Source organism: Nestor notabilis, unplaced genomic scaffold (assembly GCF_000696875.1).
Source record: "Nestor notabilis isolate BGI_N333 unplaced genomic scaffold, ASM69687v1 scaffold32508, whole genome shotgun sequence".
Classification (NCBI taxonomy): Eukaryota; Metazoa; Chordata; class Aves; order Psittaciformes; family Psittacidae; genus Nestor; species Nestor notabilis.
In genome coordinates this window covers 17,906-31,561 of record NW_009939268.1, presented here as the reverse complement: position 1 = coordinate 31,561, position 13,656 = coordinate 17,906, and the positions used below count along the sequence as shown (strand labels likewise).

The 13,656-nt window shown below is 38.1% G+C and overlaps 1 protein-coding gene across 1 annotated transcript in view; it reads right to left on the bottom strand.

Annotated features, from left to right (window-relative positions):
• Positions 1 to 7,407, bottom strand: part of MPP4 (membrane protein, palmitoylated 4 (MAGUK p55 subfamily member 4)) — a 21,411-nt gene extending 14,004 nt beyond the window's left edge. The window contains exons 1-7 of the mRNA XM_010019766.1: positions 7,374 to 7,407; positions 5,203 to 5,324; positions 4,216 to 4,293; positions 3,416 to 3,496; positions 2,741 to 2,872; positions 2,047 to 2,128; positions 834 to 919 (exon numbers count right to left, since the gene is read on the bottom strand). Of these exons, the coding sequence (XP_010018068.1) occupies positions 834 to 919; positions 2,047 to 2,128; positions 2,741 to 2,872; positions 3,416 to 3,496; positions 4,216 to 4,293; positions 5,203 to 5,324; positions 7,374 to 7,407 (615 nt within the window). The remainder of the gene's footprint in view (positions 1 to 833; positions 920 to 2,046; positions 2,129 to 2,740; positions 2,873 to 3,415; positions 3,497 to 4,215; positions 4,294 to 5,202; positions 5,325 to 7,373) is intronic.
• Positions 7,408 to 13,656: the final 6,249 nt, after the last annotated feature.

The window sequence follows — 13,656 nt, the reverse complement described above, 5'->3', positions numbered from 1 at the left end:
CATGGCAGGGGGTTTGGAACTAGATGATCTTAAGGTCCTTTCCAACCCTAACTATTCTATGATTATATAATAATAATATATTATTTCAATGTTAATTCATACTGAACTTTTAGACTGAAATCTAATTTAAATTAATAGCAGGATCTGATTAGAAAAGTGATGTAAAGGGGGAAAAGAGAAAAAAAAAAAAGTTAAATATTCCAGTAGAGTTTGTATTTCTTATACCTAGGAATAGTACAACCAAGGAAATAACACATAATCTATATGTTACTTACATAGTAAGGTATGCTAGTCATACCTTACTGACTAGCACTAACGCTTCACAGTGAAGAGCCCTGAAAGACTGCAGGCAAAATGACAAGTAGGTAACAGTGACAGCTGACTTCATATGAATTTTGACAACAGTAATTACCACGGCTCTTTTTTGCAAGGTGACTGATGTAGCTTACAAGATCATTCACTCTGCTTTAGTGCATTTTGTAACATAGACTCTTATGAGAACAACACCTTTCCACTACTTTCTTGTGAAATATTAACTGGATGGAACTTCTAAAAAAATTATGAATCAGTGAAGTCTGAATAAATCAGTATTTTTCCCAGAAGCTGCAGGTAGAATGGTCACAAGTTAATTTCTGTCTAAAACAAGGGTTCAATTTATTTCTGGTGTCATGCATTCTAATTTCATGAGCAGTCATGAACTCCATGTACAGTAAGGAAACAATCTGAATTTTCTCTTAAAAATTTCAGACTTTCTCCTCTAAGAGCACATGTGTGCATAAAAGAACATCATACAGTTACTCTTAAGGTACAAAGTAGAAAAAAAGATTCAATACCAGAATATTAATAACTTGCTCAGGCTCAAGCCCCTCAACAGGAACTCCGTTTACTTCCACCAGTTTGTCTCCAGCATACAGCAACCCTACAGTGAAAACAAGGATGAAAGCAGCAGCAGTTTTATCACAGCATGGAGTATCTTGGGTAGGCAAGGCAGGAACACTCAGATATACCACAGGTTTGGAAGTCAGCATTAAAAGTTCCCATACAGCAGGTAGGCAGGAAGGCATTCCCGATTTAAGCTACACTGCCCCTGGATAGGACTGCAGACTCCTGTGGGTCACAAGGAGCTTGCATGCTTCAGTTTTCTTACTTCCTCTTACCTCCCCAATACAGCATGTTTATAACCTATTGATGAGTTGCCTTAAAAGTAGCAGCAACATTTTAATATACTTCCATTTCCCAAAGTAATTTCTAGACCTATTCTAGCTAACCCCATTATATTAATAGAGCATAAGACTTGGAATCAGACACTTAAAATTTCCAGGTGCACCGGGAAGCCTTGGGACTCCTCTCTGTCCTTCAGAAAGTCTTCACAACATTGTTTACTTTTACATTTGCCTTCAGCTCAATTAAAACATTAATCAAACTAAGAACTTAATCAGCTATTGCTTAGGCAATAGCTAAAAGGAACTGTTTTATAATCATTACAGTTCAGTTTTACTTCTGGTGTTTTACATTTTAGTTAAATTACATTTCCCAAAGAACATGGAACACTTTCAATCAATTCTAGGATGATAAGTAGTACCACTTCCAAAGAAACTCCTTGGGAGATTGCTTAGCAACTAACACTGCCAAAGTGTTTAGGTGACTAGTGCCAAAAGTATTACTATGTATTCCTTAAAGCCCATTATCTTACAGAATCACAGACTACTCGTGTTTTCCATTTTTCCATTAGGGAATGGGCTGCTGGTATTCATACTACACTGCAACTTGGGATATTCCTGATCAGTATCAGGACAGATTTATCCAGGTATTGGTGCCAAGAATACACAATGAAAGTGGATTTGTACCTAACTCAGTCTCAAGCATAGCACATTCATATGAAAATTAATGAATGACACATCAAAGTCGCTGCTGTGTGTCACTATTTACAGTGCTGCCCAATGTACACATCTTCTTACTCTATAATGGAAGGCTAATTGTAGTGTGTAGCTATTACCTTACGTTACATATCTTACTTCAAGTTAAACTGTTCTAAATGACACATACCACTTCTGTCTGCTAGCCCACCATGGATCACACGGGCAACTGTTATGTCACCTGTTACCTCATGGCGTTTAATGGTGGCACCCTGGCAAACAAAAACAAAGAAAAAACACACTCATCACTGAAGAACCCCAGTAAGCTTCCTTTCACAAGTCTGATCTTTGCAATGACAAAAAGGCACTGAAAGATATAGCCTCCTTAATACCACAAGGGTCTAGTGATAATGTATTAATAAGTCTTTCAATGTCTTCAACTTTCATCATATTAAGATGACCTCATTGACTGTAATAAATCTTTTCTATTTCAAATGTTACAGCTATCTGTTCCTAAAACAGATTAGTTAAGCTATGCAATGTTTTCTGCTTAGAAACACAAATCATTTCTAAACCACCTTTCAGAATCTTTCCTCCTTCCCTATTTTGGCCAAGGGAATAGGTCTTAGTTTAATTTGCATTTTCATTATATGAGAAAAACATCTGACAAATATTCAAGTGCTGAGTGGACAAGGCACTGAGCAGGGCTGGATGGTCTCCTAAGGTCCTTTCCAACCTCAACAATTCTTGTGATACTGTAAAAACTGGACAAGAATGCACACAATCTCTGTGACATTCTTGGAAAGAAATCAGCGTGCATGTGATGCATTATAAGTGCTTGTGTAAGTTAAAATAATTTGTCAGACATCAGAAAGCTCCCTCACCAGAGGCTGGTTGTTCTTCACTAAGCAGACAATCCTCATGGCTTCCTCATTTTCAGGTATGTTGTCCGGCAGTGGTGGAAGGGTTGGTTCAAAATCTTTCTGGGCCACAGTATCATGAGCAGAGAGCAAGGCCTGTGACAAAAACCAAACCAACCAAATAACCAACCCATAAGCAGAGATCGTAAAAATAGAACAGCTTTAAATAGTGACTGGTCAGAAAACAGATCAGTGAACAAGTTCCTATGTGAAGACACATCTCTTCCACACATTGCCAATTTCTCTCAGACTCTGAGCTTTAAGAGCAGCTCCTCTCTCTGTTTCTTCTGGAAAAACTTATAAAAGATGAAGCGTTTCTTTTTGGAGCTCTAGGGTAAAGAATGCAGGTTTTGCAATTACAAGGAAAATTCTGGTTTACATGTCTGCATCAACCGCTTGGAATTTAACTGTGTAAAGAAACACCTCTCTGAAACGCAGCCCTTAAATAAATTGCAACCTGCTGCAGGTACTTCAGATACAGAGTCCACATCCGATTTCACAACTAGGTTAGTTCATGACTAGAAAACTGTGTGTCTTCTGGCACCTTTGCTGACTCTTGTGAACAGCTGGCCATCTCTTTCTATTCCCACAGCAGACAGCTCTGGGAACAAACTTTTTCTTTCCTTATGCAGGACTTGCCTTTAAGTGTGGAGCACGCAGTATTCGCCTTAGCTCTTTGATCTCACCAGACTGAGGGGCTTCACGCAGTAGCTCTACCACCTGATAAATGTAAGAGAGAAAGCACAGAGACTGCTTCTGGAGAACAATTAATTTAGAAAGATATAAACTGAATTTAGAAGAAAACGTATGAGGAGGGTGCTAAGCCCCCCAGGCCAAGTGACTCTGACCATATCCATACAGTTTGCTCTAGAATTGGGCAGTATGATAACAGCTGCACAACACTCCTGCCTGCACGCAGGCTTAAATTAGTTCAAGCACAGTGTCATGTGCTCTAAAAGATTTTTTTTTTCTCCTATACCTCAACCATTTTCATCACTGGTGTTAATTTCTCCACTTAGTCACTAACTCTCCCATTGATTCAGAAATTTAAGAACTAATCAGCTACTATGATTAGAAACATCCAAGCAGCTTTTCAAAATCCTCATGTCAAACTGCTTGATTGTAGCCATACCACTGAACCACACAGGTACATAGCAAGAAAAATACATAGGTAGTGGTTAAAACAATTTATGTGTTCACCACACTGGCCAGCATTCATGCAGTCTGGTAAGCATGGTTGTACACATTTCTCATCCCCTTCTCTCAACACAGTAAGAGTTACTGGTAGATTGACAAAAGTGCAAGGAGGGAATCTTTCAAGCTTATATAGTGTACTCAGACCTAAGACAAAAAAGAAATACCAGAACATTTACTTGTAGCTAAGTTGACTAATTTGGAACGAGTAACTAAAGCAATACACTATGTATACAGTGTCTTACCTCACGATTCAATGTGCGTGCCTGCAGTGTGACAGGAACTGGCCTTTTTCCAAGATATTGTTGGAGGCATTCATAAATCTATTGCATGCCATGATAGACAAGACAATGCAATGATGATATGATCTGTTCATAGGATTATATAGAAACATACAACATACACAGTGCACAACGTTGTATTTCTAGGAGTTTCTCAGTCCAAAGAGCTTGCATCTCAATCCTCAACATCCAGTGCATCTGGAATTGAGCCTATAATTCTGGTTCCATATTATTATCCAGCTAGCCAGTTATGCTGGAGTTTTGAATTTTTCAATTACAAAAAGCTTATTACATAGGACAATAGCCCAATAGTGTGATTTCTGACTTGTAGCTTGCTTCCTCTAGCTGCAGGCATGATTAACAAAGTAAATTTAATTTAAAATAAAATAAATTGCTGTATTTGAAATGGCCTGATGGAAATTCATATCCACTGCAAGTTGTTCTTCTTTAAAATGTAAAGATTTTAAAAATCCTTGTTAGAGGAAAAGCAGAACTTGTGCAGAATTTCTCTGAGATACAATCCTGCTCAATAGATAGAACAGAGTTTTGGCTGGTGTTTGTAACAACAGAAAGTCTTCAACTACACATCAGATCAGAGTGAGCAAAACAGAAAAATATAATTTCACAAGCAGCCTTGCCAACAAGCGGGATGCACAGCCATCCAGAGATATAAGGAAAGGCAGCTGAGCAGTGTCCCCCCAGCCCTAATACAGACACGCAAATAGAAGAGCTTTAATGCCCAAGGCATTATGAAAGAGAATACTTTTTTTTTTGTCTTTAAAGCAAAAGTGGTTTTGTTCACCTTGACTGATGATGCTAGGACCGACATTAGGACCACCCGCATTTAGGTTAAATAAACATTTATTGTCCTGATATGGCAAAATAAAGTAACTATTCCCCAGAGATTGTTCTCAAGGAAGCCTTTGCCTTCACGGCTGAAGATTACTTTACCTTTAAAAGTGCTTGCAGCCAGCGAGATCTGAGCAGGTCATATAACATGCCAACGCCATTGACATCTCTTTTACAGAGCAAACTCAGTTCTTGTAGCACTAGAGTCAGAACATGAGATACACCTGAGCCCAAGAAACAGAAAAGCGCAAGACACTTCAGTACAAAGAGAAGACCAACCAAAGCCAAACAGTGACCCAGGCCTTTGAAAAGCACCTTTCCTCAGTGTATACTTCTAAGAAATGCACTCATTTCTTGTCTGTTTTGCTTGTTTCCTGCAATCAACTCTGTTGCACAGAGTTTTAATTTATTATTTTATTAATCAGCAAAGTTAGGTCAATATCAGCAATTATCAACTGGCCTGTGAGAAAAAACACACAGGGAATCTCACGTGTATCAGTCTGAGTTCAAGACTGTACCTCCTACTGAGGAGAGACAAACATAAAAAATTGCTTTGTTCACTTTATAGGCTTTTCTACTGAATGACTGACTCTTTGGGCCAGGGACCATCTGGTTTTCTCCACTCTTGAAAATGCAGACATTCTGTAGAATATCACTAATGAGGATGCAAATTCCAACCAAATACATACCATTGTCACAGACACCCACAACACATCCCAAGAAAGGGCAAGAACGCTTCTTGTAATTAGAAGCAGCACCTGATGCGTTAGGAACAGTATCCTAATACAGTGGAAAACCAAAAAATCCAGTGTCTTTCTAAAAATCTCAGAGGCAGAAACTAAGAGGTGACAAAGAGATAATACGTAACAAAGTCAGGCCTAGATACAACCTGGATTTTTGTGAGATCACTGAGTTTAATTTTCCTTCAGAAATTACAAGAGATCATTTCTGATACGTGACACTTCATCAGAAGCAATGCTTATAACAGCACTAATACAACACCACACCAAGTGCTAGGAGTTAGATTTATTAAGCTGTAAGGGTTCTTAAAAAGAATATAGGAGTTGGATGCCTGACTCCCACTGCATGTCAATGGAAAGTAAGTTCTCAACTCTTGTGTATTTTGCTAAGCATAAGCTGTCTCTGCTTTTTAGTGCCAAAGTAATCATACAATGCCAGTGTAACTGGAGACTTGATATTTATTTGTTTAAAACATTAAACTTGGCGTGTTTCAATGAGTTAATACGGTAATACAAGAAAAATGTTGGCATAAACCCAAGACTAGGAGCTTCTAAAGGTACATCAGCCAAAGTCAAAATAATAATTTCTTAAAATAAAGCTCATCCCAGCAGCGCAGCATAGCTGAGTACTCTCTACTGCAGACGTATCAACTGCTGTCATCTAGTTGCTACTGCTAACCTAAACATTGAAGCCCTTTTTATTTCTCTACTGAGCACAATTTTTATAGCCATTGACAGTTAATTGTTTCCTGTATCAGCTCTAGACCTTGAAGCTACTAACACTTATGTGAGATCTAACTTCAACTTTAGTTTTACTGAGGTATTTTCCTTGTGCATGAATTTATACTGGTATTTGCCTGCTAAGTTTCTGCAGATGGGACTTTTACCTCAATCATCAGGCAGAACTATTGAGTATCCAAACTGGGAAAGCCTGGAAATATACCTCATTATCAAGAGCCATCTGTTTCTGGAAAGCAGATGTCTAAGCACTTACAAAAATCAAACTCACTGAACCCTGACTGTGAGTCCCACAGGGAAATATCTCCCAAAACAGTTTTCTTGAAAGGATTCTCTTCTACAGGAACCACCTACCTTTGGTGGAGACAGTTAAAATATTTTCCTCATTACTGGTTGCCTCTTTTTGAGATGATTTGTATTAATTATCTCCTCAAATGGTATCTCTACATCAAACTGGGCTCAAATAGACCAAGATGTTAGAGACAGAAGCACAGAAAATTTCCATAAGCAAAAAAGGAAAAATGTCCCCTCTTGCAATTATGGGTCATTCTTGATGCAGCTGCAGAAACCCTTGACTTTGTAAGCCAGAAACAAATGCCAGGTATCCTCTTCTGACACTCTCTAGAGTAAATGCATGCCACCACTAAACATCAAGAATAATTCTAATTATGAACTAGTAATTCTTCTAGACATGTTCATCTCTCTCATGACTTAATGGAAGAAGAGTTACAGAGACCAAGGCATAAAACTGTCAGTTATCTTTCTCTTTGAAAGAGATGCAAAAGTTATGAGTACCATTATCTTGACTGCAGACTGTTGGCACCTCCATCTTCCCCTTTATTCAAGGTGATTCCACCCACTTCTTTGAGTACCGCATTCGCGCCAAGCAGGTTTCACAAAGACAGATGCTGAACTAGAGAAAAGAGTACACTCAGATCAGAATTCTGTCAGGTATTTTAGATTGATAAGAAAGCAGAATTTAAAAGAAGGGGGGCAACCACTCACTGAAGTGCTCAACAGGTTGCAAGCATGAACTAGATGCATGAGTCCCACCTGTAACTTCAGTTACTGACCAGCATCCAAACTCCAGACAGACAAATTTCAGTTGCAATACATTTTATTTCCTTCATGGAATTGTCATTAGGTTGCTTCATTAAGCAATCTAAAGCAACAAATGATTTGGTACATCTTCTGTTCCCCAGCTTTTTAAGTGCACTGCCATGGAAAGTTGTAATGTTTTAGACTTTTAAAGCCTCTTTTACATCAATATAGCTTGGAAAATAATAATACTCAAGAACATGTTACATTTAATTCCTCTTGTTATTGACACTATTAAAATTGAAAGACTCTGGAGGTTCTACTGAATTGTCATTGAGCAAAGACATGATTTATGCAAAAAAATAGGGATCCCTATTTCTATCACTGTTAGAAATCAGGGTCTTTGAAGGATTTGTTCCACAAAGATTTCCTCAATTTCCTCACAGTGAATTAACACATTAAAAAAAAAAACAAAACAACAAAACCCAAGTAAAACCCTACACACCTTACCTTACTGGTATCATCATCTCAGGCAATTTATAATTGGTTGCTGCTTTTAGAGATGGAGTCAAAGAAGTTATTTGCTAATCTAATGCAACCCTCCTATGTTTTCTTTCATTCTAAAGAATAGCATATACTACCTTATTTTGTTCTTTAAATTTTAAAATAGGAATTTTTAAGTAAAACAGGAAGCCAACACTTACGCTAATCAATCTGTAAGCATGTCACACTGAACTTTTTACGTGTAAAAAATAAGCCATAATGTTCCCTTAGACTAGAAATGGGGGAAGCTCTCCAATCTACTGCTAACAGGAAACAATACAAGATGACTTCAGAGAACCCTTAGGACTCTTCTTGGCAAACAAGTATGGAAATTCCTCAGGGAACACCATATGGTGTGCTGATACCCCAAAGCATCAGGAATCTGTATATGAAAGCTCTGAATTACTTCAGCATCTTCACCACACCCTAGTTTATCTAATTTCAAATCACAGTTGATACAAGTTGGAAGATATTGTCATGAGTACCACTATTGTAAGATGATTCTTAGAGTTAAATATTTAAACTGGTCAAGAGATCATCAAGAGATGATTCAGAGTTCAAGTTAAAAACCAGTAACATCAGGTATCTGAGCACCTCAGCCAACAGTGAACAACAGCGTGACACTGTACGCACAATGAATGCCTTACCAAATTCTGTTAAATACAGAGTAGTTTATCTCCTGGATTAGTAGAGCAAAAAGGCAGCCATTTTTGTCTAGATTGTTCTGTGTTCAGAAAACATCAAAGGTACAAGCAGAAAAAGTATTATCTTGATCTGCTTATAAAAGCAGAAGGCATTACTGTCACTTTTACTGAACTACTTAATACTTATTTTTAGAACATGCTTCCTTCTCTGTTCAATCATAAAACTGCTTTCAAAAGGCAGTGGAAATTAAGGGAGGAAAACCCCCAGAAGTTATGAAATCATCATTCAAACATTTTATTACTGGGTTTTGATAGTTCACCTCAAGCTACCTCTAGAGGGTACTCACTGATACATCTTACTGAAATTCTAATCCAAAGATTGAAACATAAAGTCATACTTTTAAAAGCAAAGACTAACAAAAATACAGTTCAATCCTCCCCCAAAACCCAATGCCACAGTGTTTTGAGCTGCCATTATTTTGTGGTTTTTGTTTTTCAATAGTCTGAGTTCTTTCCCTTTAAGAGCTTGCCTGCCCCTTTGTTAAGCTTAGTTGATCTGCCTAATGATGGATTTAACAAAGCAGGCCATGTAAATCTAGTCACAAATACCTGTTTCTTAATTACCAAAGACATTAGGCATAGGACAGACATCTTCACTGTGGGATGGCATAGACATAGCAACCGGAATCCCTGTGTTACAAAGTACATTCAGGTTTTCACTAAATAAGAACAACATGAAAACACAAGTAACCCTTGGTTTGGCTGATCTATGTCCTTGTCCCCTCACTTTTAGGAAACTAAAAGTCTATAGCTCCAGATTCAATTGCAGAACCATTTACAAAGAGAGAGTACTCAATATGCAAGTTACATCCTAAAAAGAAACTTGTGGCAGCTTACTCCATAAGCTACATTTCAGAAGACCCATTTCCTATTATTTTACTAATTCTAAAGCTTCTCTATCTTTTATAAACTACTTTCTTTTGAGATTTTTCAAGAACTACAGACAGGCCCTGCTGACATCTGTTAGTTCCCATGTACAAGAGCTGTTTATTTTGCTTTTATATAGTCTACACAGACATCCAACAGCATACTCCTAATTCAAAATCCTGATTATAGTTTTGTGGTACAGGACATTTGAAAACAAAAGAAAAGAAAGAGCATGTTCAAACATTTCAGACGTACCATAAGGGAGCCAGCTACTGAACTATGTATGTGTTTTATTTCACACACTGAAAGTCCAGATTTTTTAAATCTTGCCACACATATGCCTCAAAAAACCCCCTCCTTCTCTTCCCCCTCCCCCCCCAGAAAAAAAGGAATAAATGAGTAAAATCCTGTTATAATACAGCAGGGTTTTCTGGCACAACTTCCCTAACCCTCACTCAATTTGTTTGACCAACTCACATCTAAAAATACGTTCTGGTTGTCAACTGTGATCAACTTTGCTTATTACTATGCATCTATTAGCAGAGGCATGATTTTACAGCAGCTGGTTCACTCAAAGCATCTACAACTTTTATCCATAAATATACTTGGCCACGCAGAATGCTCTCATCACATTGTACTTACAGTGACTTCCCATTCAAAGCCCAGGCCTCTCCAGAATAAAACTCCAGTTATTTCAAGTCTAGATCTGGCTTTTCCTATGTTTTGTCCTATTTAGCTTCCAAGCGTCAGACTGCATGCACTTTTTAAATAGGGTGGGACCCTGCAAACACATATAGGGAAACATGTGAGACAAGCTATATTTCCAAAAGCTTTTTAGTTGAACTAGAAGAAAGTTTAAGACCCCGAATCTCAAAATAGACAAGCAAATCCCCTCAGTTTTATTTTTTTCATAGAAGACTCCTCAGATACATACCAAAACCTGTCTTTCCTCTTGAGGTAACTGTAGTGAGATTACCATAATCTTAAAACCTGCTTTGTTGAAGCAGTGTTGTCTACCAAACCGGCATGTCACCATATTGACAATTAGCATTGCTTATATTCTATAACACAACAGGGAAGTTCAAAGGAAAGTATTAAAAAACCCAACCCTCAACCATCTCCAGCATAGTCTTAGGAATTTATCAAGGTCTCTTTTAGACTTTGGGGACTGGATCATTCTTCTTGGCTAGAATAGATGTTGCACAGCAGTGACTCAGAATGGGAAAGAACTTAAACCAAAGCAAGCAAGTTACCCTGTTGCTGCCAAAGGAGAGGTATTCTACAGTCTTACTGAATAGTTATTTCATTTTTAAACACACTACTGAGAATCATTCTGCAGCAAAGAACATAATGCCTGGAAATGCTACAATACTTCCTATTCTGCTAAAATACTAACAACATTGTTACTCTTTTAAAATACTTGTGAGATTAATTCACTCACCACTCCTCTGGAGCCTCATTAGCTTCTGGTATTCACTACTACTACTGCTTCCATAAAGAACGGATGTAGGATTAACATGAGTGTGTTTATAAGTTTTAGACACAGTTTGTCTTGAAGGCTGACTTCAGATCTCCAAGAAAAACTGGGAAAGCTACTGAATGCTAATTGCTTGCCTTTTGGGGTGAAATCCTCAGGTATAGCCATCAGAGAGCTGCTAGGGTCAATAGTAAACACAATTAGTAAGCCTTCTATCCATTGCTGCCTTTTTAAACATGAGTTTATGCTCACGTTGACAGAAGCAACATTTAAGCATCAAGATCTGTCAAGTTCTAAACAACACAGCTCATCTCATTCATAAATTAGTAGCTGTTTCATATTTTCACACAACAAAAGGAAAGTAGCTTCCAACTGTGAAGCCTGGTTTCAACAGCTGTCAGTAGCTATAGATGATGAATAAGTCATTACCAGAATATCTTGCTTCGGTGCAGTTCTTTAAAAATAGAGCTACTGAATTGCTTGCTTAAAGGGAAAGGCCAGAGTTCAAAACAAACTTGAAACGACTACAGTGGCTTCATTTCCCAAGACTTACATCTACACAGATAAAGCCAGACCTCAGGGTCTCCTCATTCCAAGGATCTAAATAAATTAGATGGAAGTTCTTACTAACAGGCTTACCTGACTAATCTCCCAGCCAGTGTAAGGTCCTTCCCATTCACATGTATTGCCTGCAATTACGGTTGCTCATTTATAGAAGGCATTCCTCTGCCCGTTACTAGGGACAGACCAGGATATCCATGCTGAGCACACCAGAATTCAGAGTTAAAAGGAGACCATCACCTCATGTCTACAAACATCAGTCATCCCAAATTTGGGCTACAGGACTTACTTCCTTCAGCAGCAGAATATGAAATTCCTTGCCCCTGTTCGTCAGATAGACCAGGTCTTACTGATACAAGGCTAGAGTTGCAAGGGAACCCAAACCGTGCTTTTAACAGTTTTCAGAATTGTCTTTAATTGGATAATTTTGCCTGTTGTCAAGTCTCTAAAGGGACCACCATTAGAGAACCTCACATTCAGAACATCAGCATCCCTGCTCCTACCAGCTTTTTCAGTTAATATGCTTGAGAAGGTTATTGAGCACTTTTAACAAGGAAAGCTACTTGTTATCTTTAAATTTGTCAAAATTAATTAGTTGGCATACTGAAGACTGCAAATCAGCTTCAGGGCAGAGAACACTGGAAAAGCTTTTGTTGCAAATTAGCCACTATAAATCAGCAAATTGAGTAGGCAAAAACAGTTGTAAGAGACATTCACCATCTCAAATGACTTGTTCTATTCAGGACTTGTTTGTTCTGCATTAGATTAACTTAATTAGGCTGGTCTCACTACTGAAGCCTGTCAATTACTTCTAGTCAGTGTAAATAAACTACCCTGCTTCTTGTACACTTTTGAGACTTGAAAGTGTTTTTTAACTAAAACAAAACAAAACCCCACAACCCACAAAAAAACCCCCCCTAAATATTAGTGGCATAAATTGACAAATTTTAAGCAATGGTAGAGACCTGTCCTTTGAAGCTTTATCTTGACCCAAGAACCAATTACTGTCTGAGGAGGCACAAGCTAAAAAGCCTGAATAAATTTTATGTTCATGTAAGGTGTTCTGTGAGGTTTTGATAATCACACCTGCATATGTAAGGCTGCTGATGGAACAGTTCGCACTGTTACTCTTTGTAATCAGATATAGTCAGTGATGATTTATTCTGCCTCCCTCTAATACAAAAGCATACAGCTCCAACAGTAGTGCAAGTACCTTGTTTACACAGGGGTAAATGCTACTGAAGCATCAGTTCCTAAAGGAGCAGTGCATTCAGAAAAGAATACTTGGGTGCAGCATGCTGCAGTCTTGTAACACAGCCAGCTTCACTTCCAGCTGTTTATTGCCATAAACAGCTTGGGCTTACTAAAAAAACCCAAACAAACCAAGCAACACCCACCTGGCATCAACACCACATCAACACAGTGATACTGAATCAACTTAGAAATACATGACTAAGTAGTTCAAACAAAGGATTGCTTCACAGTCCCACACCAGTCACGTATCTTGCCTCTACATTATCTCTTAACATACCAGAACAGGTTGCTCCCTAAACTCTTTCTAAAACCAAGTACAGTTAGGAAGTGAAACTATTTTCAGCAAAATAAGTCAGTAATGTTATAGTACCTGGCATTCCAGTCAGAATTCTTTGGCAAGATTAGGAGTGAGGAAGAACTTTTGCTTTTGAGCTCCTATTCCCCATTTGTACATCTAATATTTAGCTAATAGTAATGAAACAGATAACGCAAGTTTAATTACCTTTGCTGTAGCTACAAGAAGGAACTAATTTCACAAGACACATGGGGGAAATGGATCTGTGCAGTACAATGGTTTCAGTACATCACATTTTCTTACCTGCAACCACCACAGAAAGCACCAGCTCCCGCAGAA